This window comes from Hemicordylus capensis, chromosome 3, assembly GCF_027244095.1.
Source record: "Hemicordylus capensis ecotype Gifberg chromosome 3, rHemCap1.1.pri, whole genome shotgun sequence".
NCBI classification, from domain to species: Eukaryota; Metazoa; Chordata; class Lepidosauria; order Squamata; family Cordylidae; genus Hemicordylus; species Hemicordylus capensis.
The window spans coordinates 326,965,550-326,984,564 of NC_069659.1; the positions used below are offsets into that span (position 1 = coordinate 326,965,550).

At 39.0% G+C, this 19,015-nt stretch overlaps 1 protein-coding gene across 3 annotated transcripts in view; it reads left to right on the top strand.

Annotated features, from left to right (window-relative positions):
• RSRC1 (arginine and serine rich coiled-coil 1) overlaps positions 1 to 19,015 on the top strand; it is a 354,988-nt gene that overhangs the window by 194,594 nt on the left and 141,379 nt on the right. For all 3 annotated transcript variants that reach the window (XM_053309286.1, XM_053309288.1, XM_053309287.1), the window contains one exon: positions 9,027 to 9,078. In XM_053309286.1, the coding sequence (XP_053165261.1) occupies positions 9,027 to 9,078 (52 nt within the window). The remainder of the gene's footprint in view (positions 1 to 9,026; positions 9,079 to 19,015) is intronic.

Consider the following 19,015-nt stretch of genomic DNA (forward strand, 5'->3'; position numbering starts at 1 on the left):
TTAAACTGGTAGCTATTTTGTCACTACTACTACTACACTACTACAAATATTTATATACCGCTTTTTAACAAAAGTTTCCGAAGCATTTTATACAAAGAAATAATAACTAAATAAAGATGGATCCCTGTCCCCAAAAGGCTCACAATCTAAAAAGGAACATAAGGTAGAACCAGCAACAGTCACTGGAGCGGTACTGTGCTGGGGCTGGATAGGGCCGGTTGCTCTCTCCCTGCTAAATAAAGAGAATCGCCACTTTTAAAAGGTGCCTCTTTGACTGGTTAGAAGCCACTATTTTGGCCTCTAACTTCCATCTGTTGGCAAAGAAGATGGTTTATGATGAAGTGGAATATGATTTATGGAAAAGAACATAATTTAAAACAAATGAAAACACAAAGATGTTGCCATTAACCTGAGTCATTAAAATACATAGGATTTGAGAGGAAAATGGTTAAGCATCCCTTTTGTCATTAGCAAGAACTCCTTTCGTTTTTTGTTGGCTTTTCTGTGTATTGTATTGTTTTTATAGTAGTGCCTGGTATAATATACAAGAGGTATGGAGAGACTATAAATTTGCCATGTCCAACCTAAATTAAGCACCTCACACATTTAGGCTACTTGGTTTAACCCACATAATTCTTATAATGTATCCTAATCAGAGAAGGAAAAAAACCAAGGTACATTTGGAGGAGTCTGCAATACAAGATAGTACCAGATAACTTGAGGATGGAGTAAGTTTTGGAAATTTTCTCTTTTTGTCTGACAGTATGAACAAAAAAAAGTAAAATGTCAGAAATTATGTTGTGATATGCCAATATTTTTAATGTACACTCTTGTAATTTATGTGAATTATTTGGGTGGAAAAAGTGCTAAATGGTAAAGCTGAATGTGACAGACTCTCTCTCTCATTCTCTCTCTGCCCCCAAAGTCTTGGAATATATTTTAATTATAATTTTCCAGCAGAATGTACAATCCATCTAAGGAGTGTCAGTCACATTGCTGTGAAAGATATGGCACTTGGGAGCTGTCACTCATGTATGCTATGAGAGAAGAATTGCTATCCTTTTATTTATCAAATATAGATACAGGGAAGTTGAATTAAACATGGACTGGCTGATCATACAATTCATTTTAATCTTTGCTTTAATAAACATCTCTAAAGAAGAGTTGTGTACATATTCTATCCTGAACCCTGTGTTTCTTCCAAAAAAATTATCAAGGGCTTCCACAGGGAGCATAACAACTTTAATGGCAGAACTTTTAAGAGTGCAATCCATAGGAGCAGTTGCAATGTTGGAAAATATCATTGACAGAAGTTATTGGGTTATATTACTGTTCCCAAGATTTTGTAAGCAGACACACACACCCCATGATTCACTGAAGGCATGCTTCTTCACTGAGAGGTAACTCAATAGTAAGTGCATTACTCCTTACAGGTATCAACATGCGTTCTCAGCTTCTGCAGTGTGTATTTCCCCAGCATTGTTTGTACTGTCAAAGGCATAACAAGGTTTGTGTAGGGTTAAACTGCATAAAAATGTGTTGTTTCCCCCAGTATTTACATTCTTCTAGCTGAGATAAATAGCACTTATGCTGTGCCCCGCTGTATTGAACTGTCATGCATTGTTTTAAATGATGTCCCCAAACAAGGCAATCATCCCTTTGCTTATTAAAGTTTCTATTCAACATAATTAATTTCTAATAAGTTAACAAGAAAAAACCCTAATGAATCACAGAAATCTTTGGCTTATTCTTCATAATTACTTTTCTTTGACGGTTAATACCCCTAAATCTAATTGCACAATATTAATTGTAACATAAATAATTAGTCATACTATAATGCAAAGCAGATTTGTTCTTCACCTCCTTCATAAACTTGCGTGTCAAAAGCTATTTATAAAGTTATGCTGGCCAAACACTTTTTCTTTTTAATAATAACTTTAATTAGAGCAACCACTCCCCCCCCCGTTTTTGTGTCATATTACTTTCATCATAGTGCCTTTGGAAGAGTATGTAACACTTGTTATTTAGATCTATTTTATTCTGTGTGTAATCTAGCATCCTTTGGATAATGGATGAATACTTGCATTTATTTAGAGCACACCATACTAGTGTTTCAGGACTGATTCCAATACTGAAAAAACAAGAATGATGATAATACATTTCCAGGTTAAAATTGCTCAATAGTTCTCTTCAGACAGCGTAAAATTATTCCATATCAAGAACCTTGGCCACCAAAAGTGTAAATATCTCATAATGAGCAGGCCCTAGGTGGCTACTATGCTATTCCCAAGTTGTGGCCTCCAGTTTGAAAGAATTTTATTATTACAGTCTGACCAGCAATCAAAAAATAAAATGGAAAATAAAATTAGAGTAAAATAAAATCAATAACAGGACTGGGTGAGAAGAGTATACATACAGAGGTCTCAGTTACAATTTATCAGCTGCTCCCTTCTCAGTTTGCATGCTGCGGCACTGAATCTCAATAAACCAGCTGTAACTGTTGTATACTGGTCTGCCAGAAGAAAGGAAGTGTAATACTGTTCTGATGGACCTGGAATGCTTTTTATAAGTGGTTCAATCCAGGCAATGTGAATATCCCTTTAATATAAACAGTATAAAAGAACATGTGAGATGGACTTGATATTGCCTGAACCGCATGGACATAGCTGGTTCCTGAGTGGTATTCTCTTAAATCTGCCATTCAAAATGGCAGAAGGCAGGGCATTAAACCGCATCGGTGAGAACGCTCTGCTCTGGTTTAGAGTGGTCAAATTTGTAAGGTATGCCACTCGCTGAGGGTGGTATGAGAAGCCACCTGGAATGCTACTAAGGTTAACAACATTTACATCAGATTGCTTTTCCATATCCATAATACATTGGTTAATAATTTCTTTGGTGGCATCATGCCCCAATGAAAGTAGATATTGTGGAGAAAGGCCATATCTGCCCAGTTTGTCATGAAGGGCTCTTACACCAATTGGAATGGAACTCATCTTTCAATACCAGCTGGTCCAGGACCTGGTTGCAAATATATAATCTGAGCCAGTAATTAAATGTGTGAAGCCACCCCGGGCCTCAACTCTGGTTAGACCCACATCTAAGTGGAGGATGGCATTTGAAACATCTAGGCACCTAGAATATGGCACAAAGGAATCTAGACTGAACGACTTCCATAGATTTGAAGTTGCAGGTGGAATAGATCTGGACCACATATAGCATTTGCGCCAGTGTTTTTGCCTGGTATACCTTGACAGCTGCTGGGATAAAATGGCCCCTTGTAGTGTGGAAAATGTTTAATGTAGCAGATGCACTCCTCTGTGCACTTGCTGAAGCATGTTCTCATTGTATGCTGATGACACCCAGATCTACTTCTCCATGTCAGCTTCTTCAGGAGTTGGCATATCCTCCCTAAATGCCTGCCTGGAAGCAGTAATGGGCTGGATGAGGGAGAATAAACTGAAGCTGAATCCAGATAAGACGGAGGTACTTATTGTGCAGGGTCAGAACTCTAGAGACTATTTTGATCTGCCTAATCTAGATGGGGTCACACTTCCCCAAAAGGAACAGGTTCGCAGTCTGGGAGTACTTCTGGATCAACGTCTCTCCTTGGTTTCTCAGGTTGAGGCAGTGGCCAGGGGTGCTTTTCATCAGTTCCGGCTGATACGCCAGCTGCGCCCGTTTCCCTAGATCAATGACCTCAAAACAGTGGTACATTTGTTGGTAACCTCCAGACTTGACTTCTGTAATGCGCTCTACGTGGGGCTGCCTTTGTACATAGTCCGGAAACTTCAGTTGGTTCAGAATGCGGCAGCCAGGTTGGTCTCTGGGTCATCTCGGAAAGACCACATTACTCCTTTGTTGATGGAGTTACAGTGGCTGCCAATAGGTTTCTGGGCAAAATACAAAGTGCTAGTTATAACTTATAAAGCCCTAAACGGCTTAGGCCCTGGGTATTTAAGAGAGCGTCTTCTTCGCTATGAGCCCCACCGCCCATTGAGGTCACTTGAGGAGGTCCGTCTCCAGTTGCCGCCAACTCGTTTGGTGGCTACACAGAGATGGGCCTTCTCGGCTGCTGCCCCGAGATTGTGGAATGCGCTCCCTGCTGAGATACGATCCTCCCCATCTCTGGCAATTTTCAAAAAACACCTGAAAACACATTTCTTCAACCAGGCTTTCTCAGCTTTTAAAAACTTGTTCTTAAATTCTTCTGATTATTTAATTGTTGTTTTACGATGTTTTAAATTGTTAATTATTGTTTTTATGCTTTATAATTTTTGTTCTAATTATTAATTTATTTTAATGGTGTTTTAATGTAAACAGCCCTGAGCCTTTTAGAAGGGCGGTATAAAAGTTTTAATAATAAATAAACAAACAAACAAATAAATAGTGTGCCCCATGTACCATTTGCATGGAAAACTATGCCCACGTACTTATTGCTCCTAACCTGCTCAACCCTACACCCGTTAATTTGCTATTTGTGTTCTTCAGTCTTTTGGCAAATGCCATAAACTTAGTCTGTTGGGTATTTATTACTAGGGACTCATCTTTGCATAACTGTGTACGTCGTCGTAACGCTCTCCTCATGCCAACCAATGTCTTCAATAGTATAGCTGCATTGTCGGTATATAGTAGGACTGAGATGGGTCTGCCTGCTCGCTTATTTATTTAACTTTTATTTATTTATTTATTTAACTTATATACTGCCCAAACATTTGTCTCTGGGCGGTTGAAGCTTGGGCGGTGAAGGTTGGGATTATCCAGAAGGGAAATTAAAATATTAATATAGAAATTAAATCAAAAAGGAGCAAGGATACATCCTTGCTTAACCCCTTTCTGTGTGGCTGCAGGTTCGGACAGATGACCTTTATTATTGCACTTCACTCTCAGTGAGGTGTTTTCGTATAGCATATGGATGACCAGGAGTAATCGTGGGTCTATAGAAGTATTGTCCAGTTTGCTCCAGAGTTGTGATCTAGGGATAGAGTCGAAAGCAGCTTTAAAATCAGTAAATGCCACATATAGAGTGTAGGAGGGTTTACCCGCATAATTTTCAGTTAGATGCCATAAAACCAAGGCCTGGTTCAGTGTGGACCGCCCACCTTGGAACCCAGCCTGTTCATCCCTAAGGATATTCTTTTATTCCCGCCCAATCAATAAGCATATTACAGAGATGTCTGGCATACATTTTACTGACTATGCTCAGCAAGCTTATTGGGCAATAGTTAGATGGACCGGAGTGTTGACCTTTCTTATAGATAGGGACAATAACTGCAGTACCAAGGCCTCCAGTTGTCTAGAGCAGCTACCCCCACCCCCCACACAAAGAGAAGCACATTATCTAAATTTTAGATTATAAAGGACTGTCACTGGATTTAAATTTGGAGCAGGGGAAAGGTTGTGGTGGAGAAACACGGACCTCAATCCTTTTACCAAGTGAGAAGCATCTCTGGAGGTTTATATAGTATCAAAGTGCATTAATAAAGTAGCTCAGTTTCTCTCTAACCATTTCCACCAACTCCAAGTGGAAGTTGGAGTGGGAGGAATGAATATTATAGATGCCCTAAACCAGCTAGGAAATTGTTCTACAGGATCTGAACAGCAAAGAGAGTCCTGGACCATCAGGGGAGCTGTCCTACAGAATCAAGATAGCAGGAGCTGACTTGCAAGTCTAGGTGAGGGACCTAGTACCCATGGAGTTGTTGCACCAGCAGCTATTGGCAGCAACTGGAGCATTTTATAACCGAGTTGACTGCAGTGCCTCTTCTGGTGCTGATCAGAGGGCCCTAAACTGGAACATGTAGGAGTGCTCATTCCCACCTCCTGAATAGTGAGGTCATTATAAAGGGAGACTTTTGGGACCAAATGGATGCTGCTTTGCTGGATTTGGGGCTTCCTCATAGGCCCACCAACACTGCTGCTCGAGCTGCCATAGGTGTCAAGGGAGGATCCTGATCTGGGTTACTGGGTCTTTTGATATCATAGCTTCCTGAAGCAGGGCAAGGAGAGGATAAGCCATCCCCCCTTGTCCCCATAAATTCCTGTGCTGCATTTGCACATGTGCACTTAGGAAGATTCTGCTCTCCCATGAACCCTCTCCCATAAAGGAAATTTGCTCATAGGTAGATACTCCAATCGGTCATTTAACATAGCAGGCTACATTGCTCAGTAATGGGAATTACTTATAGGAAGTGGTTAACTCTGCTGCGTGTACACACTCACACCCCAAACCAAGTGAAGGGTTTTTTTCTCCCCTTTAGGTGTAAGATTGATCTGAAGATTGACAACTGCCCCAGCCTAACATTTTAAGCAACACTTGGTATTTTTACTTGTTAGTAGAGCTGCAGATCCTACTTTTGAGGAAGGCTTCTAGCCTGCTGACACACACACAGCTGAAGGCAGTTTTTTAAAAGAGCAGCTCAGTGGGGCTTAGGAGTTTCATATTATGAGAGAGAAGCACATGTATACTCAGAGTGATTGTTATACATTGGGGAGGGGCACATTAGATGGTTTCTAAAATGAAATGTAATTGTAAGTTTTTGGCCAATTACACTGATGGGGCCATAGTGGTAGAGTACATGCTTTTCATTAAGAAGGTGCCTGGTCAATCCCTGGCATCTCCAAGAAGGGCTGGGAAAGTCTCTGAAACTCTGGAGAGCCACTTTCAGTCAGGATGCATACAGAGCTAGATGGGGTGGTTGTCTGGCTCAATGTAAGGCAACTTCATATGGTCATATGTTTCAATATAACTTACACCCAACAGGTAGAATTTGACTACCCACAGTTCTCTGGAACCTGCACAGAATTATACAAATTTTGGCTGGCTTTGGTCAGTTAAAGTCTTTGTGTGTTAACTAAGAAGTAAGCATTATGGTGTTCAATGGGGATTACTCCCAAGTAACTGTTCATAGGATTGCCAATATCCTTGGAGAGTGGAACAAGGATTGTCTGCACAATTGGTTAGATTGTGAAGGGCCTTGGAAGCTCAGCGCTGCTGTGGGGCTGATTTCCATCCTCTTCTCTCCAGCTCCAACACTGGAGCTGAAGGAAAAGGCTGAGACTTGGTTTGACAATGTGCAACACCCGCACTGTGCCTCCTTAAAAGAGGATCTAAAGAGGAAGGCTTAGTCACCTCACTGTTGTCAGAGGGAGATGGGAATGCTGGCAAGTGAAATTGTGGAGCCCAGGTTACAGAAGGGGACCAGGGTGATTACCAGTACATGGTTTATTGTTTACATAAGTCAAGAGGAAATGTTAATATAAGGTTTTATTACTTATTCTTTTGGAGAACATTTCTAAACTCGCAGCTTGATGCTCGAGTATCTCAGTGATGGGAAGCTCTGTGCAACTATCCCTTTAGTATTTTGTTAAAATGTTTCCTAGAGTATCTTGTGCAGAGATGGTGACTTCTAAAGATGTTTTAGTTTTGATGTGGTTCATTGATAGGTGCAATTCAGAGGAAGTTGAGCAAAGCTAAATTCTACAAATTTTATTGATATGTAACTGTTTATCTCCTTTAGGCTGCACCCTGTGTGGTAACTTATTCTGTTTGTTGGAATTCTTACACCCTATTTCCTAGGGGTTTTTTTCCTGTTTGAATTTGTTTTGTCACTGTGGCTACCCAAAGTAGACCAATTCTGGAGAAATCTTTAAAACAACAAGTTTGTATTTACTACTGGATTCAGTAAATTGATAGGAATACTGCCTTTTTATAGAGAGAGTTACATGTACTAAACATAACAAACATGATAAAGCTGGCCTGCCCACTCATAGTTATTGGTGCCTAATGAATCATTTGTCTATTTTGAGACCTAGCCTGTTGTAGAATATTCATTTGGGGATAAAGACAAAATATTGTATGTATGTTTTTATTTATTTATTTACAATAGAGATTTGTTATTTACCAAGCTAATAATGCTTTTGAGTTCATTTCATCAGGTTGGTGTGGGTTTAGTGGATCTGGTTTGCAGTATTAACTCTTGAATTCCTAACAAAGGTAAACTGCTTGGAGTGCTAGTATCTTTATGCAGAATTGTTAGAATAGTAACAAATAGTCAAATAAAAGGTAATGAGGGATAAAGTCAGCACTGAAGCATTAAAATGCCATCATAAAACCTGAGGTCATTCTGTGGATTCTTTACAATAGAAATCTTACTTGCGGTTTATTGCCCTGTCCCATTACAATTCTGTGTGCTGGAGAAATTGTATGCAGTCACTGGCATACTGTATAGCAGGTTCAGATAATCTAACCCCTGGCAAAACCAGCTCACGTGACTGGTGCAATGCCAGATAAGGATTCCCATCACTCATGTTAGGTTTTTGTATACCTGAACTGTTGTTTAGACCATCTGAAAAAGCTGTTTTGTATTTTTCTGTTGGAGTACAATACAAAGGCAGCTTCTGTGACTTAAGATGTAAGCTGAATGCTGAATCATATTTCTGATGGCTGAGCAATATTAAGTTTGATATGATGATGATGATGATGATGATGATGATGATGATGTTTGTGTATAGATTCTAGTAGTAGCATTTTGGCCAGTTTTAAACCAACCAACCTCCACCCCCTTTTTGGGGGGAGGGAGAGTCCCCTAGTCCATTGTTTTAAACAATTTTATGTATTAGTCAATGGGCAACTTTAAATTTGCATGCTTTCAAATTGATTAAGTAGATGTACAGTAAATGAGAAATGGCTATGAATTTTGCTTCTTACCCCACCCCAAGTAGAGAGTCTGTTTTAGTATAGTCCTAAAGGACTGTGCTGTATGTATCTTTACATGCCTCAGGTTTTTTTAAATAATATCTTATGTTCTGCAAATACATTTGTATTCAAAGTCTGAAAAACAGAGTAATAAAATGTAAACCAAGATCGGAAATACAGTATAGTACAGGAATACACAGGCTAGTTAATACATTTTAAAAATGCCAAAATTGTGTTCTGCAGTGTCTAAGACTAATTCAGCCAAACATAGATTTCAACATTTAATTGACACAAATATATTGTTTAATGTTATCCATCTTTTTCCCCCCAGTCAGCTGCTGAACAGGCCAAAGCTAGATTACAGTTGGTTCTTGAAGCTGCTGGTAAGTAAAGAAACACAAAGACAACGTAAGGAAGAAATAATACAGTATTTCTCTGATGCTTGTTATGACAGCAGTGTAACTAAGTTAACAGAGTTGCCATTTAAATAAAGTTAATAGCGAATATATTAACAGATATAGCATATGATTAATCAATAGTTGCACTCTGATATGGTCTAAATAGTCTGATAGCTTATAGCTACATGTGCATTTTCATATAACTACAATTTACTGTTTTTATCTCAACATTGGATAGCTCCCGGGTTTTAATTTATCTTGGAACATTCTGAGATCACATACAGATGTACAAAAACCCATCATACACCTATCCTGAGCTATTCTCACCTATCTTTTTGCATTTTTATGGCTGCTTTAGCATAAAAAATAGCACTAGATTTTATATCTCTTTAAACACTATAAAGACTATGAACACTATTTGTTTTAATTGTATGTCGTCTTAGCGGAACTTCGTGGTAAACTATGCAGTACTGTATTTTCATGAGTGTAACCTGCACACAAGTGTAACCTGCGGTTGATGGTCAGTTATGGTGGGGGGGGGGTGACACCCCAAAAATTCCTTGTATTATTTGCAACCCTGTCTTCACTGCACCCTTTGCTTTTGCTTTGTATTGTCCATGCCTCCTGAATGAGTACAGATAGCTGATTGTCAGTTATGTTAACCCCCCCCCCCCAAAAAAATCTTATATATCTCATACCCACTTATTTCCCTGCACTCCCCCCTCCTGGGATGCAAAATCTTGTATAACCCACAGGTTATATTCATGAAAATACAGTATGCAGTTTAGGGGACTTTGTTTTTTGGAAACCTTTTGTTCAAAGGCAAAACTTTTCTATTGCTATTTCTAGCATGTATTCACATTTTCCAATGTAGCATCTTGTGTGTCTTAGCTCCAGATGTATGCATTGGTCTCCCATTCTTTTAATATTTCTTTGAAGCATATAATTATACAGTAGATGTGACAGTGCAGACCTTGAAAAGCACAATTTGTTTATACTGCTTCGAGCTGTCACACCTCATTTTTTAATTTAGCACCTAGAAAACGTATTAAAAATACTATGAGTTTTATGTCATTGTGATCAGAAGCCTGCAGATTTCAAGATATATTTGAGGGTTCTTGTAATGCTTTTTCATTTAAAAAGAATAAAATTGGAGTTAAACTTTGAGGTCCAGAATACTTGTGAATGAATTATGTTATCAGAAAATGCATTAAAGTTAATAATCTGAATCTTCTCTTTTCCGATTTTATTTACATATTAAAAAAGAGAAGCACATAAAATATCTTTGAATTTCTCTTAAACAATTAAGATTATGTTGCACAGTATCCTGTAATAGCATTGGAAATATACATGTTTTTGGAGGGGTTTTAATGCCTGAGTTCTATAGAAAGCCTTTTTTTAGTACAACTATTGTGTATGTTTCTTTTGAGCCATATCATATTCTAAGGTATTAAGATCTTCACTTCTGTAATGCAAGCTTTCTTTTATATTCTAACACACTGAAGTACTCCAAGAGTTCTAATAGTAAGATACTAGCCTAGAGGGCCGTATCCCAGTCTCTATTTTTCTTCAGAAAACTTCATAGATATTGTTTTAATATTATGGGTATATATTTTTTTCTCTTGTAAACCTTACAGGTGTTGTAAGAAGGCTGCACATGGCCACATACCTGGCCATGTGCAGCCTCATTAGCAAGTCTGAGTTCTCAGCAAAAATCTGAGTGTCATAGAGCCCTTAAAGCACTTCTGTTTGATTCTTAACGAATAGACCCAGTATTTTCAATGCACATTTAAAACCGTGTTTGGGTAGGAGTGCTGGGTATATTTGTTTCAAAACGCATCATGTTCCTGGTATACCATTTACCATAAAGTATATGTATACCATATTCACAATGCACTCAAGTAATCTTGTAAAACGTTTCATAGTTATTTAATTAGTCTTCATGAAAATCGCATAAGGTATACTTTAAAGAAGCCTAAGTGGCTAAGTGTTTCAGGAGCAGAGCCCTAGTTTATATTGCTTGAATATTCGGTTTCATGCTAATGGCAGGCTGTAGATGTTTACACAGCTAAAGCCACATAAGTACTTTTAATGAGTTGTTTAAAGAAACTAATTTTGTGCTCATAAAACTGCCACTCAGTAAGGATTATTAGTATCAGCTATAAATTTATATTTGAGTGACTTTATTTACTTATCTCTCTCAATAGTTAGATAGAAGAAAGCCATTTTAGCACAGTCTAACAATATCACAGCAATTTGCCACGTTTGAGCAGATGTTAAGCAGGCAGTAGCTGAATGTTAATTTTGAGAGGGTGGTATGTTTAAGCCTATCTGAAGTATGTTGCATGTGGGCTTTCTAGGCTTAGTTACAATGCTGTGTCTCTTGGGGGAATTTTAAAGCTAAACCTCTTTCTTTTTGTCACTCTATATGGACTCTCTCAAGTCAGTATAAAGCAGATCATCCCTAGGCTAAAGCTCTTCAGCTTTTGTTATTGGGCTCTGTAGACCTGTAATTAGGCCTCCTGGCAGGCCTTGCAGCCCAGTTAATGGTCATATGGAGTTTCTATGAAGCAGACTGGCTTTGTATAAATCCTTGGTTGGAATATGTTTATGGGTCACTTCCTACCAGGACCATGTTTTGTCCTTGTGCCCTATGGGCTGACAAGGAACAGGTTCCCTTGACCATGGACAGCTCAGTTTGCTACTCACAATCTACTCAGTTAATCCCCAGTGTAAACAGAGGATTTAGCATAGCTTCTGTCACTTACAGTTGCCAAACCACTTGGGTGTCTGTGATTTCTTTCCCAGAATTCATTACTGAATGACAGAGAGCCGTAAAAGGTTTCATGCTTGTTTGTACATTAAATCTATCCTGCTTCTCTCAAATATTTTTAGGATAATTTTTTTAAAGTATTGGCTTATCCCGCCTTGATTAAAAATGTTGATGGTTTGTAATATTGAAAGTATTAACATATTTTGAATCATCCATGTTTTTAACTGAATTTAAGAAATACCCTTTTCAAAAATATCTTCAACTGATGTGAACATTTTTGAACTGTTAATTTCTACTATTCATTTTTTAATGTAGCTAAAATCTGCTACTGGTAAGATTCTCTTCTGCTTATAAAGACAATTACAAAAGTTGATTGATGTATGCTTTCAAAGGTCCTGAGTTGAAATAGCTGTCTGATCTGTATGTGGAATCTGCATTTCAAATCTGTTTCTAAAAGAGCATGCAAAATACTGTATTTTAAAGACAGAATTGTTGATAGTTTAAAGCAGACTTCAGAATAGAGATGTTAATATGACATTAGCAATATGTGGTAAAACTGACAGAGGAATAATAAACATTTTCTATTTAATGGAGCTGTTTGACAGCTCATCTGGGTGTTTGGCTGTTTAACTCATTATGTGATTATACAGGCAGTTTGTTTGTTAATTCTGCATCACAGATTTTATTTTATTTTATTTATTTTTGTTCCTATAAATGAATGTGATAGAAAAATACAAATATATTACTTTTCGCTGCTGCAAATGCAGTAGGACATTTCTCTGTGGTTGTCTTCAATCTTGCATGAAATATTTCCTAAGAATGACAAATCTGTATTTGTTCAGTCTTACCTAATAAGTGGATGACAATCTGTGGTTCCAAAATGGTTCATGACAGATGTGGCTGAGAAGACCACATACGTAGAATGTATAATTTTAGTCTGGTGGAACTAATAGGATCACTCATTATTTCATAGATTCTTACTTATTTTTTTCTTTAATGAAAATTGGTTAGTTAAATGGGCTGGCCTCCCCCCCCCTCCCCCGAAACACTTTTCAATGGCTAGACAAAGCCACTTGGGACAGGTGGCAATAAATAGGAAACTTTACAATTTTTTCTATTGGTAGAATAAACTGAAAATGGCAGTTTATTTTTTTTATAATGTATATATTATTTTGAGTGTTGCCTATGTTCACATTTGTGTGGGTGCATCTTTTTCTTATTCTGAGATCATCAGAAAATATTATGCATGCAACACACATGTACAGAGGTTGCAATATGAAATATGCATACTGCAGTATGCACTTTGCAAATAAGGCTTAGCAGTAAATGATACATTGCTTATGAAAAACAGACATATCATTGGCCTGGTTCGTAAGGCCTATGTACAGTGTCCCAGTCATCTATCAAGGTTTCTCAGGCCCCCCTCCATTCCAACTCTTGCCCTGAAAAGCTAGTCATGAAGGTAGAGGGGTCCTCTGAAGTAAGACTGAATATTATGTGAGGGACTGCTGTTGGAAGTGAAAATTGGCAACCAGTGTTCCCTCTAACAGGGATTCCCAGAAGTTGTTGACTGCAACTCCTGGAATCTCCGGCTGCAATGGCTTTTGCTTGGGGATTATGAGGTTGTAGTCAGCAACATCTGGGAATCCCTGTTAGAGGGAAAACTGTTGGCAACTCTTTCATCCATGCACAGAACCATTTTATGTGCCCCTAATGTAATAAATTGTGGCTGGGGATGCTGGGAGTTGTAGTTCAGCAACATCTAGCAGATCCCACGTTAAGAACTACTGCTCTAAAGGGTTCTTTGGAGTTTGGAATCTCTACTATGCACCCCTCACTCCAGCATCTACTCCCTGTCCTGACGCTGATGCTCCCTGTCCTGATACTGAGATTGGTTGTGACACCAGAACCCACCAATCCTTGCATATCCAGCTTTACTTCCATCAGGGAACCCAACATCGGTAGCACCAACTCTCAATTATAGATGTTGGGTTCCCTGATGGACGTAAGGCAGGATGTGCTCAGATTTGTTGTGTTGTCTAATCTTGGCATATTGGCACCAGGGCAGCAACTCAGTAATTTTGGCATATTGGCACCAGGACAGGAAGTAGAGGCTCACAGGAAGCACATGTTCCTGGTGAACCAGCTGTTCATGCAAACCACAGGTGCCACCATACATCTGAACCCACTCAATGGGTGTGTTTGGGTGACCGAATGAACCATAGTTTCCTCATTTGTGGACTTGTCAAAGCCTGCATTCTCCTTCCTCCCCCTTGCTCCTCAGCTTTGTCATTAAGCCATGACATCACCATCATAATTAGTTTAAACTGTAGCTCAGAAACTGTGCTTTAACCATAGTTTACAAACCACGATTAAACTAGCATTTAAAGCTGAGGTTGAACTCTGGCTTCAAAAGCTGGTTTAATCAAGGTTTGTAAACTACCGTTAAAGTACAGCTCCAGTTTTAGCTGAGCCACACAGTTGTGGTTAAACAAATTACTGTGTTGATGGGCACAAATGGGGGAAAGAGGGACCACCTGGACTCGGCTCATCTGAATTCACCAATGTCTCGAAGGAGCTTTTAAAACAAGAATTCTTGGACCACATTACAATAGTCCCTTGCCAACCGCGAGGGTTCCATTCCTGGAAACCCTCACGGCTGGCGAATTCGCAGTAGATGAGGCATTAAAGTCCATGGGAAAAGGGAGGGAGGTGAATCGCAGTCGCGATGCAACCAAAAACAAGGTGAAAAATTGAATCAATCGCCCCCTGACCCCCCCCAATTCTTTTTAAAAATGGCCAAACCATGGATACTCGGGTCACAGTTGGCAAGGGCGGTCATAATTCCTTAGTTGTGGATACTCAAATCTGTTACTGGGGAAACCGTGGTAGGTGAGGGACGACTGTAATGAAAACTAGGTCCACATGCTTTAAGTTGGCTAATCAGTACATTTATCAAGTAAATATTAGTTTATTAATTTGTGGGAAGTACTTGTATTTGGCAGTGGGGAACTTTAGTTGATAGTGCTAGAAGTTCATACTTGCCAGTCTTTGTTTTTTCAACTTCCTTAGTTCTGTTGTGTTAATGTGGCAAAGAATAAAAAAGAACATATTAAAGTTCATCTTTTTTCCTGACAGTGAATGGTAACCTTTGTTGCACTGTAAATTATCGAAACATGTTTAGTATTTCAAAAATACACCTTTGCTGAAGTAATATGCATGTTTATTTCAGTTTCATGAATAAGATGATTAAAAGAGATTGATAAATCAGCCAAAAATTCTCTTCTTGGTTAACAGCCGTGAAGAGAAAGTCCATATATTAAAAACCTATAATGAACTGAGGTTTTCAGGGTACTTTAGGTTTTAAAAATGCTACATCATTGGGTTGAAATGTAGGAAACTACCTTATACTGAATCAGACTACTGGTTCATCTAGCTCAGTATTGTCTGCCCTGCAGTGATTGGCAGTGTTTTTCTGGAATCTTTCCCAGCCCTACCTGAGATGTCAGAGATTGAACCTGGGATCGTCTGTGTGCAAAGTTGATGCTCAACTACAGAGTTATTGCCCCATTCCCAAAAAGGGGCAGTTAGCCTTGTGCTGGGTGATTGCATGTACAGTAACACTAGCAGGAATTTCACCCCACTGCACCACACCCCGTACTATTGCTCAGGGTCCCCTGACTCTCAGGAGTGGCTTTTCAGGGGCTCCAGCAACTGCAGTGAGGAGAGAATATAAGCAGTGCAAATTCCATTACATGAGCACCCAGTGTTGATATAATGGATATGGTTATTCACCCCCTCCCCATTTTTTACTATGTTGAGTGCAATGTTCACAGCAAAGAATGTAGCATATGAAGCTTAAGTAAAATTACGATACACTATTTAGGATCAGCAGCTTCCATGCTAGCCAAATTGGATCCATGCTGTCTTTTTAGAACAAAAGCATGGGTCAGCTAAAGTGTGTTTTACTTGAGCTGTTGATACATGCCTTGTATTCTTAACTATTTGTTACATTTATATCCAGTGTTTATATCATGATGAAATTGAAGGTGATGTACATAGGGTTTCCAGGCAGACCTAATCTTCTGCATCATGTGCACCCAGACAAGTTCCTGGGACCTGTATGCTATAAATATGTCATATCTGTTTAAGTTAATCCTAGCTTGTGTCTTGGTTTAACTATGATAATCTAAAGTGTAATTTAGGAAGTTGCATTTGGGTTCTCCCCTCCCCCCTTTCCCCTTTCCTTAATCATGTGTTCATATTTTTGTTTTCTATCTATCTATCTATCTATCTATCTGATCTTGGAGCTTAAGGTGTCGCTCCATCCTCAGAGGCAGGATGCCTCTGAATACCAGGGGAGCAACAGCAAGAGATGGCATGCCCTCAGCTCCTGCCTGTGGGCTTTCAGCGTCACCTGGTGGGCCACTGTGTGAAACAGGATGCTGGACTAGATGGGCCTTGGGCCTGATCCAGCAGGACTATTCTTATGTTCACCACAAAAAATGGAAAAGAAAGAAAAGGAAAGGGTTACAGACCAATTATCTAGTTTATAACAACAGATTCTCTATTCCTCAAAGAGTGACTGGTGACTTTAGCAAAAAAGCCCAAACAGTATTATTGATTGAATTAATCTTTGCTTATATAACCTGCCCCTTTCTATGTGACTCATGATACTATCTTATGTCGGAAAGAAAGAAGAACTTCCTGAAATTATTTTGCCAGGCTATTCTTCCAAATACTTATCAAGAGATCTTTTCAGACTTCATAGTGTTCCTTGATGCTCTTCCTTTCTTCAACCATTTTAAGTGTTACTAGTTGAATCTAGTTGCTGACTCAAAATGTATATGACATCCAATACATTAACTGGGTCTATAAGAATGATGGACATCTTAGCAGTGGATGATATGCCACTCAATGTTCTGCATCTGCTTAGCACAAGCGGACCCTGCTGTGTCTTCCTAATGCCTGCTGTAAAAGTGCACACTTGCAGAAATGCCAGAATGGCACAAGGGACTTGCATAATGACACAGCCACTATTTCCAGTGGCCATGCAATTGCGTGGATCCCCTTGTGCAATTTTAGTTTTTGTTCAAGTTGCACTTTTGGGACATAGCCATGCCTGTGATTAGCCTTTGCTAATCACATGTGGCATATTGCATGATATGTCAGCCACTGAGTCTAAATTCTGGTTTTATTTATTCAGATTGCATGTTGAGCAACATTCCAAGCTAGATTGCGTCATACTTCAGTTAACGAGGGACAAATAGCAATAGCAATAGCACTTACATTTATATACCGCTCTATAGCCGGAGCTCTCTAAGCGGTTTACAATGATTTAGCATATTGCCCCCAACATTCTGGGTACTCATTTTACCGACCTCGGAAGGATGGAAGGCTGAGTCAACCTTGAGCCCCTGGTCAGGATCGAACTTGTAACCTTCTGGTTACAGGGCTGCAGTTTTACCACTGCGCCACCAGGGGCTCCAAATGTCACCGGTCGCATGATGTATTTTTTGGGGAGGTATAGTGGGCTAAGGGGAGGTTGTTGAGAATTGCCTCTCCCTTATAGTGACAGTGTAGCATTATTCTGGATGTCAGCCAGAACACTTTATGCTAGCTATGGAGTGGAGTGAGGGCCTGCATATTATAGAGAAGATGCTTTATGTGCATAAAGTTCCGAGTTCAATCCCCAGAATTTTCAGGTAGGGCTGGGAAAGATTCCCATCTGAAAGATCCCCTGGAGAACTGTTGCTGGTTAGATGGAGCAATGGTCCAGTTGCTCCATCTAGCAATGGTCCAGTTGCTCCATCTAGCAATGGTCCAGTTGTTCCATCCACCAAGCTAGATGGAGCAATGGTCTGACTCAGTATAAGGCAGATTCATATGTTCATAATCCTCCACTGCAAGCAAAAATGGGACTGTTTCTAATGTTAGTCGTTATGAAAATAAATATAAAATGTATATGTAGGTCAAAATTTAAGATTAACTTGAAAACTCTATGGAGCAGCCCAATTTATATGGCTGCTTTGAGCACTGTAGCACACCTTGGAGCTTGGACTACAACAGCTGAAATGTGAGGTTTAAAGAGTTCTAGTCTGTGCTCATGATGGTCCACTTGCTTCCCATAAGCATGTTTTAATGACTATCTGAAAGCATCCAGTTCACCAAAAATAAGCGTGAATTGATCTTCATCTGCAATCTTAGCATTTCACCCTTTATGATATTGGGAACTGGATGACTAGCACAATTATAGTGATGTATACAAGAAGCAAATAATCTACTATTCCATTTGCTCTTAGCTATAAGTAAGATAAGATATTATCTTACAAGAAATAAGATATTTTCTTTTCCAAATATTAGTGACTGTGCATAACAGGAATGCCTCTTTACTTAAAACATTTATTTTGTGTGTGTTATAATAATTTTTTCAACTGAATTTTTATTGGTTTCAGAATTAGTCCTAATGCTTTCAGCTCCAGCTCTAAATGAAAATACCTCATGCTTACATTATAACTAGTGGGATTTTGCTAATGTTGTAACATATGGTATAAATGATTCTGATGCAAATGTGTGCTAATTATGTGCAGCTGAATCTTGCATGCTTGCCATTGATCTTAAGTCAAAAGACAAATTTGTGGTTGCCTTAAGTTATTTATATCCATTTGTATTTAGTAAACTTTGCCAAGAAAATTAATTAATTATATTTGGCTGCTGAGTTAATACACTGCAGTAAGGATGGTGTTCATTTTTATATATATATATATATATAGAGAGAGAGAGAGAGAGAGAGAGAGAGATGCTAATCTGGGGGGAAATCTTTGCTTTACTTCAGATTTTATATTTAGTATAGTCTGTATTATAATATTACTATTCTGTACAGGTATGTACTTTGTCTATGGTGGTTAAAAGAAATAAGGCTCAATCCTACAAGATTCCCTAGTAACTAGGGGTGTGCACAGAACTGGCTCAGCCTGTTTGGTTCAAATTTGAACCCAATTAGAACCAGGGTGGGTAGGTTCAGTTTTGGTTTTGCTTGGATACCCCCCCCCCCCCCGCATTGGGTTCGAATTCAAACCCAACTTGAACCGGTTCTAAGAGGTTCAACATAGGGTAAAATGGAGACTTGGATTCCCTAGGCCCATTATT